General features: G+C 40.0%; 3 protein-coding genes across 3 annotated transcripts; 1 reads left to right on the top strand and 2 right to left on the bottom strand.

Annotated features, from left to right (window-relative positions):
• Positions 1-114: 114 nt before the first annotated feature.
• Positions 115-4,137, bottom strand: AK88_05271 (uncharacterized protein; the record flags this gene model as incomplete). The annotated part of the gene is made up of 4 exons (XM_012482873.1): positions 115-357; positions 512-564; positions 775-850; positions 991-4,137. 4 exons carry the CDS (start codon positions 4,135-4,137, stop codon positions 115-117), a joined length of 3,519 nt encoding a protein of 1,172 aa, XP_012338296.1.
• A 2,458-nt stretch (positions 4,138-6,595) lies between these two features.
• On the bottom strand, positions 6,596-7,576 carry AK88_05270 (uncharacterized protein; the record flags this gene model as incomplete). The annotated part of the gene is made up of 1 exon (XM_012482872.1): positions 6,596-7,576. The coding sequence occupies one exon, from the start codon at positions 7,574-7,576 to the stop codon at positions 6,596-6,598; it is 981 nt and encodes a 326-aa protein (XP_012338295.1).
• Positions 7,577-9,491: 1,915 nt separating this feature from the next.
• On the top strand, positions 9,492-10,325 carry AK88_05269 (uncharacterized protein; the record flags this gene model as incomplete). Its single annotated transcript, XM_012482871.1, has 1 exon — positions 9,492-10,325. One exon carries the CDS (start codon positions 9,492-9,494, stop codon positions 10,323-10,325), a length of 834 nt encoding a protein of 277 aa, XP_012338294.1.
• Between the last annotated feature and the right edge of the window lie 399 nt (positions 10,326-10,724).

The following is a 10,724-nucleotide window of genomic DNA, read 5'->3' as shown; positions in this document are numbered from 1 at the left end:
AAAAAAAAAAAAAAAAAAAAACAAGAAACAAATGTAAAGTGCACACATGCACACGTCCGCACGGATATAATTCATAAAAAATTAAAACCTGTTGGCGTAATAATTACTCGAATTTTAATACATGTGGTTTACATTGTTTTCAAATATTTCGTTCGGGTTTCTATACATGTTGCTCATCAAACGGTCGGTGCCCTTGGTCAGCATGACATTGTCTGCTGCTCCCGTGCCCATAATTGTATTGTTGTTCATGTTAACGTCGCTCAGGCTCTTGTTCATTGTGGTGTTTTCCTCGAGCGATTGATTCGAACTTTCACACTTCTTCTCTTGGCTGTTGCTGGAGTTGTTCATTCCTTTGAGCTGCAAGGGGGGGGTTATTGTATTCTTTTTTTATCAGAATGTCGTGTCTAGGGGTAATTTCTCCCACTTTTTGCGCTAATCAGTTATGTACACACTTCTCTCCCACAACTCTCCCTCGGAGCTCATTTTGGCCAATTGGAGATTTCTCCCTTACTTGCTTCCACTTAGTGAGGTACTGATAAAGAGGTTCAACGTAGTCGTTAAATCCTAAGAGGGGGAGGCGGCAAAGGGCGATGTGGTTAATGCGGCGACGTCGGCGGGTGCCTCTACACGAATTCGTATACTAATTCGGGTGAAGAAGTAACCGCATATGCTTCTGTGGGTGTGGCTAACAAGAAGACCGTCACGAAAAAGTGGCCCTAAATTCGCCCTGCAACTTCGCTGTAGCTTCACCACAAGTACGCATTGGAGGCCTACCCAATTTCTCCATGGAAAACAAGATGTCCTCGCCGCTGATGGTCTTTCTCCTCTCCCTCAGGCACCTGTCGCTGGCCTGTCGACAAGGGAAAAAATACATTAAATTAAAGTACAAAAATATATGCATATATTTATATACATATATTAACTCCCGGTGAGGCAAATTCAGACTGCTCCTCCACGCATGTACGTGCACGCCAACCCCGTCTCACTTACCTCGCTGGTCAGAAACTGTATAAACTCCGTGACGCACTCTCGTATTATGTCCTTGCTCTCCTTGGCCACCTTAGCAGATGCCGGCAAAATCCTTTTCATAATTCTGCTTATATTAGCTATTGGCAATAATGTCTCACTGTCCGCTTTAATCTTCTTCTTATCATTTACCTCAAACTGATTTGAGTCTTTTTTTTCAATATTATCATCACTAGAATTTTTACCATCATCAGACAGGTTATTATTTTCCTTGTCCATATCCACATACTCATCACAGTTGTCCTTCACACTTTTGACTGACACCTGAATATGCTGTGAATAACCATTTGTGTTATTCTTAATTTCTGCGTCATTAAAACTATGGGTTATATTTGCTTTACAATTAGGATCAGAATCCTGACCATTGGGTTGTGAGAGGCTTGGTACATATGTACCGTTAGTGTCTACATTGTCGTGGACAACTGTTTCAACTACATTGGTGTTGTCATATGTTCCATTATTCATAAAGGACTGTCCATTGTCATATGAGTGATCACTGCTAATCATGTTATCCCTGTTAATGAAAATAACCCCCCCAAGATTCTCCTTTGAATAATTTACAAAATTTCCCTCCGCTTTATTTTGATCACCTTCTTGTTGAGGGTTAACATATTGCTCACCTTTGCTACAACTTTCGTAGCTTGTCTTCTCTGCCTTCTGTTCCTCATACGATTCGCCATGTGTATGTACGATGAAGGTTTTATTTACATTCTCCTCAGGGGATGCATAGAGCGGTCCATACAGGGATGTATTTTGAGTGTTTAATTTTCTTTCCTTGTTTATTTCATCATCGGCGAAACAATCTCTTCGTCGTTTATTATTATTTGCCATGGTGTAGTAGGCACTTTCCATTTGGACATTTTCAGACTCAATTTTGGGGTATGCCTTTTCGTTCTTCTCTTCACTACCATCCTCCACCAATTCGTATTCATTTGCATTATCACTTACCGTGCTAGTGATCGTGTCATCCATGGTGTTGCTTCCCTTCATGTAGGAGTACACCCCCCCCTTGTTCTCATTCCCGTTTGTGTTGCTAGGCGTATGCACTTTGAATTCGCTCGAATTGTCCTTACTCTTCACGGGTTGTCCATTTGGGCCTGTCATTCCTTCCTGCTCCTGCTTGGCGGCACTGTCCCCATGGCCACTCTCCCCCCGGCTGCTCTCCTTCGGCGGGATATTCACAGTAGTCACATTTGAGTCGTACTCGCCCTTCTGCTGTGCATCATCGCTGGAGGATTTTGTCCTCATCACTCCCAAATCGTTTTCCACGTTTACCGGAGCACCAACACTCACCCCATTGTAAAACTCCTCCCTATTACTTCCTTCGCTTGGAATGGAACTATGCATAGTTTTCTTCACAAGCACATCTTCCGCACTCTTCGCCCCATAATTATCTCCATCCTCTGTCCCCTTTTCATTTGCGCACTTTTTCACGCTCTTCTCATAAACTACTTTTTCCTCACTGCTTTGGAACTCGTTCCCCGTTTCCACTCCTCCGTCATGTGCGAGATGGCCATTTTCGCCGCCTCCATCTAATTTATCCTCTTCGAAAAGTGACATAATAGCGTTATCTACACCGTCTTCCTGTTCACCACTATCACATTCTACAGTGACCTCCTTCATAATTGTGCTGGCCACGTTGTCATGGTCTGCACGAGTAGGAGGACCCCCCTCATTCGACTGATTCCCCTTTATACAGTCACTTTCTTTATCCACAGCAGCTATGCCTATATTTGTTTTCACTTGGTATCCCTCCGCGCTGCCTCCTTCCTTGTCGTTTTTGTGACCCTGCCACGTAACATCATCTAAAACTTCTTCTCCATTTCCATTTTTATCTTCACCCTGCATATCGTTTTCACAAGGTTTGACACTCAGACTTGCATTACTGCCGTCTCCGTATAACCCACTATCGTAACTGCAATCCTTGTGCAGTTGTGTGTTTGTTGGATTAGGCATGGCAATAATTCCTCCTGGACCATGTGTCTTAATCGCATTGGATTCGAAATTTGGGAGAGTCTTTTTTTCACTGTGTTCACTTTTAGCAGAGGGGAGTACGTCTGAAATGTCCTGCTCAAAATTTTCTACACTTTTTTGTGCTTCATAATTTTGGTAGTAATTCTCATCAGCTTCGTAATGCGCGGTATTTTCGGGAGGAACGGGGGGGATGGGCGTGCTGGCTGCGTCGTGATAGTCGCTCCCGATCTCACTTTTGTGGCCATTTTTGTGGTCACTTTTGCCCCCCCCAGGGTCGAGACAACTCCCGTCCCGCACTGCCAACCCTAATCCCTGTTGATCGTAGAAATTTATATCCGATTCAACCGCATCAAAATCGGCGTCGACCCCGCCACACCCACTGACCCCCCCCTCATCATCCTTCTCTCTTTTATCAAAATAGAGGTGCTCCATCACACCTTCCTTCATTTCTTTATACTGCATCTTGCCATAATACTGATTTGAAACAGAATCATCATAAGCATAACCACGTTGGGTGCTGATGTAGGTATGTCTTCCATCCACATCCATATTGGACTCCGACAAGGTGTGGGAAGAACCCGTTTTAATCTTGTCCCTATAAACTTCATTAACTGCAGAACTGTTGCTACCGCTTCTGACATCACTCATCCTCTCCATGCCGTTACTGTTTATCTTATCTTCTGTGTTTATATTATCGTCATTTTGAAAACTTCCATTTTGATTAATCCCTACCGATTCGTCTTCCTCTATTAGTACCAGATTGGTATCCATCACATTACTATCAGGGGAAACATTTTCCACACCACTCATATTTTTACTTTTCATTACTTTTGAAGTGGCTTGTATTTCGTGGCTAGCCAAAATTTCATTATCGTATCCATATTTGTATTCCTCGTTCAGGTTATTTTCACTTTCTATTGTGGATATTAGCTTATTGCTAAAACTGCTGTCTGCATGGAAGTTATTAGTCTTCACATCTGCCGCATCGTAGCTTCCATTCGTAACTGCTTTACCTACATAATCGTATCGAACTCCGTTCATGTTCGAATCATTCTTATCGTCTGTCATCTCCGTTTTAATGGATGCATCTCCATTTTGGGCATTTCGTGAATGGTCATAAATTTCCTCATGCTTCATTTTCTCTACTTCATCAATGGGCTGCAATTATGCATATGAAGAATGGCTACTGTTGAAGGGGCCACCTGTCATACCTCTTTCTTCTGGCGCTTCCTATTCCCCCACTACTGCTACTGATTCGTCAGAGGGAAGGAACGCAAAAAGAAGAAAAAAAAAAAAAGTGATCAGACAATGCTGACTGAGCTGTGTGTGCACGTAAAAATAGGTAAAGAGAAATAACTTCGAGGAGGAATCACACACAGGGCGGGTAATATAAACAAAGGAAAAGAAACAACATTACACACATATGTGCGTACATATATCGTAACTCACACATGTGCATGCAAAGGGGTGGTATATTAACAAAGACAGAGCGGTGTGAACATGCACATCCCTTAGGACTACAAAATTTCGTTCAGGGAGTCACTCGCGACGATGAGATAAAATATAAATCATACTACAAAGAGAAGGAAAGAACAGAACAGCGTCTATCTGTCGACAGTTCCTTCTGAGCAATCCTGATGGCTTATACACCTTTGCTTATTTTTGTTTTTGGCAAATTCTGCGTCCAAGTTGATGATCTACTTGGTTGACCCAGTTGGTGGCTCACTCCTTGGCTACTCTTCAACTACTTCGCTGCTATCCTCTCGTCCTATTTAGCGACAATTTAACAGCTCTCACAACCCATTTTTTTATTGAGGGTGGGGAGGCCTAGCTTTTTTCAAACCTGCCTTTTTCCACCTGCAGCTCGTTTATATACGTCTCCTCTTACTCCTTTATCCTGCGCTCCTTGGATTGACTTTGCTCCCAATTTTCACTTCGACCGTTTTGACTTTTTTCCACTTGCTCCTTTTTCTTCCGCTTTCTACCTTCCTGCTCTTTTTTTTTTTTTTTTTTTTTTGTTTTCCTTCTTACTCCTTTTCGAATACAAAATTCGCGTGACAAAACAAAACAAATGATCTCTTCATGGCAAATATTTGTGCACATGAAAGTTCATTCCTTTTTTTCCCTTTATTTTCCAACCAAAGGTAAAATACGACAGAAAATGAAAATTAATTGCGGGCACAAAAAAAATATTTACAAACGTGCGCTCAGGTACAAATGTGTATACGATGTCACTACGTGGAAGTGATTGTGTACCCGAATAAGCGAACGGTGGGACGTAAAAGGCGAATACACATGCGATTGTAAACGTACGCATGGGGGTACGCAAATGTATATAACACCTCTGCACATGAGAGAAATTCAACATTATTCATATAATTGCTCTATTTTTCCTGTTTTTCTTCATATCTACATTTCAAGTGTAGTGCCTGCGCGTACGTGGCCTCGATGGATGCCAAATTGTCATGTGCGGACGTAATTTTGTACAAGTGCGTACACATGTACACAATTATATGTATATATATTGTATATATAAATACGTACATGTACTTTGTTTTTTTTTTTTTTTTTTGTGTGGCAAACGTAAGGCAATTTTCATTCCTGCCTCTTCGTCATTCTCTTTTTTTTTTTGTTTTTGTTTTTTTTTTTTTGTTACTTAAGATGAAGATATGTTTCCACGCATGGGGTGTTCTTTACAATATCACAAAAGGGATCAAATGTGTTTAATTCAGCCAATCAGTCAGTTATTGTTTGTTTTTTTTCTTTCTTTCCTTTCTTCAATCCTCGCTGCCTTTTTCCCCCTTTCCACGTTACAACTCTGTTGATGTGAGTGCGATGAACAAATCGACGCAGAAGGCGAGCGACCTGGAGTCCACCCTCCTACGCCTTCGCTTGCTACCAGTACAGTGATTGCAAAGTGCCTGGGTCAGGTTTCACCCGTTCCCCGCGTCCCATGTGCAGGCTGCCATGATGGACCCTTCGTGACGAACGCCACAGTGGGCGTCCAAATTGAAGAATTCGGAAATACGCCTACAGGCACTCTGTGCGCTTTAGGCAGTGTTAAGAACAACAACTGCGCCCCCGTTTCCTTCTTGGAGGACACTTTTAAAGGAACAAACGAACACCTCTTTTTTATATAGACATGTGCAGCACGCAGCTGTTTTATCATCGAACGGAAAACCCACTGCTATAAGAAAAATGACAAACTGCTCATTTGCACATGCGCGCTTCCTTTGCACCATTTGGTTTTTCCTCTTTTACTTCCCACTTAAATCCCAACCCTAAACAAGTTATATTAACAAGGGGAAATAAAAAAAGGAGAATTACAAAGTCTACACAGGTTCTACATCGCAGGTGCAACTCCCCCCCCCTGTTAATGATTTAGCAACAACACGTACATGTGTGCTCATCCGGTGTGTCATAACACATCAAGGCTACTTTACCATATCAGTAGAGTATGGGTAAAAGGAAAGATCGACAAGGAAAAAAAAAAAAAAAAAAAAAAAAAAAAAGAAATCACATTTGCCTTTGCTACAACTTTTGTTCACCCGTATATTGTTGCTACGTATTACATTTTGTCTCCCAATTTGGTGGGTTACTCGGAAGGACTTTTTTTTTTAGTGAGACCCGCGGCGCCTTTCCCATCTATCCTGTTTCCATTGAACTCTTGCAGGTCAATATCCTTTGTGTTTGCCTCCAGAATTTGCTTAATCTCCTTATAAGATATATCCTTGAAGTAAAGATAATTGTCCATGTCGAGGTGGCGCAGGCGCGTGAACTTGTTCAGGTTACTCAGTTGACTCATAGGCATGGTACTGTTGTTATTAATTTTAAGATATTTTATATTAGGAGTTATGTCGCTAAATTCTATATTTTCTATAGGGTTGGATGATAAGTCTATGGACTCCAAATTGGCTAGCTGATTTTTAAGAGCTAATGTTTTTATATTATTATTGGAGAGGTTTAATTTTTTTACACTACTAGGCAGATTGATGTTAATACCTTCTATATTATTGTGAGACAAATCGAGTTCTATTAAATTTAGCATTTTTATGTCTTCCACATTTTTAATTAAATTGTGAGATAAATTCATGTACACACAATTCTTCAAGCAATTGGTACCCATTTTTTTTATCGCCTTAATCATATTGTTAGACATATCTAAAAAAACCACATTGCTCAAACGGTACAATATTTGTATATCTTCTATTTTGTTATGAGCCATATTTATATACTTGAGGTCTTTATATTTTTCTACTTCCTTTGGGATGCAATTCAAGTTTTTATTTTTACAAGTCAAGTTACTAAAGGCGTACCCATCTCCGCTCAACGTTTTTTCTAACTGCGACAGGCCGTCCTTTATATGAAAAAGGGCATCTTGGTTACTCCCACTGGGATGTTCTTTTTCCATTTGTTGATCCTCTCCATATGTGTCAATCGTAACACCATTCTGTTCCTTACCCTCCTTTGCACCCCCCGCAACTTTGCCATTTTCTTCATCGCCCTTGTTACTCGCGTTGGTCGCATCTCCCCTACTGCTGCTTTTACTCTTGAGCGCATTACCTTCACTGCTCATTTTCCCTCCACCCTAATGTGAACATAATTGGACGCACGAAAATGTCTCTCAAGTTTTCCCAAAAAAATGACTGGCCTTTTTTTTTTTTTTATCTTCACAAGCATCTCTTTTTCGGCAAGCCATTCGTTTTTTTTTTTTTTTTTTTTTTTTTTTTTTAAATTTTTTTTTTTTTTTTTTTTTTTTTTTTTTTTTCAAAATTTATATCGTTCTTATTTGATTTGTCTTTTTCTTTCTTTTTTGTGTTCCCCTCTGCAAAGGTGAAATATGGTGCCATATAAAAAAAAAGAGAAAAAAAGGAAAAATGTAGAAAATTTTGCCCCGTTTTTTTGCGAATGGAATTTTGTATAGAAATTCCCCCTACCCCGAAGTACCTACTTTACAGTACATGAGGATGTTGAAGTACTCCCATCAGCATACACATGGGTAGGAACCCCTCGCCACTTCTCATATAAGGAACCGGTCACATGTTCCCAAGCACTCATATTCTTTCCTCTTTCATAAAATGTGAGGTTTAATTTTGCTCTGTAATGATCTCCACCTAAAATCCAGATCTTATGATCCTTCAGTATTTAAATAGGGGCCCGCTTGTAGACCCCATATTTTTTTTTTTTTTTCTCCAACATCGAAACAGTAAAAAGGTAGAGCTATTTCTTCCTGCCATGTATTCATAACATCCTCAGAGAAACATGCACAAATACGAGTGGGATAATTTTATTGAATATGCAATTTTATTTCATTTCACGTTTTCCATTTTTTTTCTTTTTGTTTAATTTTCTACGCTGTAAGGATATTCCCGCACAACACATGAACCATACCTGTGCAGGGCTGCTTACGAACGCATATAGGCAACACAAACCTTCTCACTCATACAAATGTGGCCAACCGGAATAAACCCAATGGAATGGAACAATGTTTCCCACTAAGGATAAGAGAAACAGGCGGCACTATCCCACATATATAATGTGTCTACTTTTAAGAAGCCTTTATGTTTAGACCCCCACGGGGAGGGGAGTCGGTTACTGCTCGCGTTGCAAATACATATGGACATACTGCCCCGATCAATTTTTTTTTTTCCTCCCTTTGTCTACTCTTGTTCTGTTGTATGCTGACCTTTCTTTTCCCCATCATGTAGAAATAAGTCTACACATGTATGTTCTCCCCTCGATTTACAAGCATGCGCATGTCTTATCAATGAAGGTTTCAATTTCATCATCTTTTACTTTAACAGATTAGACAATTGTTCTTGTTAACCTGAAAAATGGTGCACCCTGCTGTAGCACATACCCTCGCAAAAAAAAAAAAAAAAAAAAAAAAAAAACCTTCCAAAAATGTGAGTACATTTTTTATAAAAAAAAATTTGCCTTTTGATTGGCACAAAAAGTTTTATATAATGTAAGCAGTTTAGGACAAAATTGCAAGCATAAGACATTAACACATAAGGCCTATAGGCAGGAGAAGCCCATTTCTGGCGTGCACTTTGACTTAACGTCCTCCTGCCTCATGTTTAAGCCTGTTCTCATTTTGTCCTTTCTGCACGCCGAAATGCAGCCTAAATGGTTGCAGACAATGTACACGTAATTATAAAATGTAGCTCTACCAATGTACACATGAAAGGGGAAAAAAAAAAAAATATATATATATATATACATTTGGCAAGCTCAACAATCGCACCGTAATTCCTTCACAAGGTAGACCTAAATCTGAAGGTACACACATTCGTATGTACCTCTTTGCGTCGTCCCATTCGCATGGATATAATTTTTGTACAATTTTTCCTGGCAGATTGTAACCCTTGTAAATACCTGCCACTACAAACAGCCATATATATACCTTCTATATGCACGCATTCACCGCATGCGTGTGCGTGCCCTCCCTTTTTCTTTCCCCCCGAATTGCGCGTGTCCCTATATTAAGCATGGAAAGCGCCAACATGCGTAGGAATACACAGCAATATGCAACTCTCACCTATCTCACAAACCTATTTATCCTCACTAGTAAAAAAATGAGTAACATCATGAATAGTAGTGCCACTGGCCTGCACAATTTTTTAATCCAAGTGAAGAATTTTCTTTCAACACACTCATTGCGCTCTTACCTCGTTATATATAACATCCTGCTGATCATATTTCTATTATTTTTGCTAATAAAATGCAGGAATAAATGTAAGCGCACCAAAAGGCGAGACGCCTCCCCAGGGGTTGAACACAAGGTGGTGGATGCAGTCATCACGGAGGCAAGTAGCAAAGACGGGGGAAAAAGCCACGGCATGGGGGGAAGTAAAAGACGGGGTGGAAGCCAAAGCAGGAGAACACGCAAAAGGAGTGGAAGCACATGGAATGGACAAATCACAAATAAGAATCGCGCAACAAGCAAGGCACGAACCACCAGCAGTGCACGAAACACTCGTAGTAAAGGGAGAAACGCAAGCAAAGGAAAAAAAACTCCAAAGGGGAACCAAAACAGAAATAGCGATTTCGAACAAGAGCAAAATTTGGTCAGCAGAATATACAGCTTACGGTCCAGAGCGAGAAATCAAAAGGATCATGTGCAACGAGAAAACTCCCTTATAAACACAAAACGAAGTGGAAGAACAGGATTAGAAATTACACAAATGAATAAAATGGTGACATCAAATTCGTTAACCAACGTGTCTCTGCCTTATGCCGACATATCCAGTGTTCACCTGAATTTAAAAGAAAAGGACGAAAAAAAGAAAAAAGCCATGTTGAAAGAAAAGAAAAAAAATTAGCTCTACTAAGGGAGGGGAATACACATAATGACTGCAAAAAAAAAAAAAAAAAAACAAAAAGGATTCGCTTAAAAATATTTTGTTCGTTTCCAAATGCGAAACTTGCACGCACACTGTCGTTATATGTTTTTTTTTTTTTTTTTTTTTTTTTTTTTGTTCTGCCTATGGGAAAGCAGACCTACAACATTCGTTTGACTGGTCATTTATCTTTCCATTCCCCGCTCCACATGTTTTTGTTATAATTAAAGGGCTTACACGGCTATGTGCATGTGGCCCATGCAGAGGTGCTCTAGGTGCCTAGATGTTTCTTCTAATGTATAAAACTGTTTTATTCTAAATATGCTTCTTAATTTTTATCTAAACTAATCCTCTTTTTTCCTTTTTTTTTTTTTTTTTTTT

The sequence above is a fragment of the Plasmodium fragile genome (assembly GCF_000956335.1).
Source record: "Plasmodium fragile strain nilgiri unplaced genomic scaffold supercont1.110, whole genome shotgun sequence".
Lineage (NCBI taxonomy): Eukaryota > Apicomplexa > Aconoidasida > Haemosporida > Plasmodiidae > Plasmodium > Plasmodium fragile.
The sequence above is the reverse complement of the archived record's forward strand: the minus strand, read 5'-3'. Positions and strand labels throughout refer to the sequence as shown.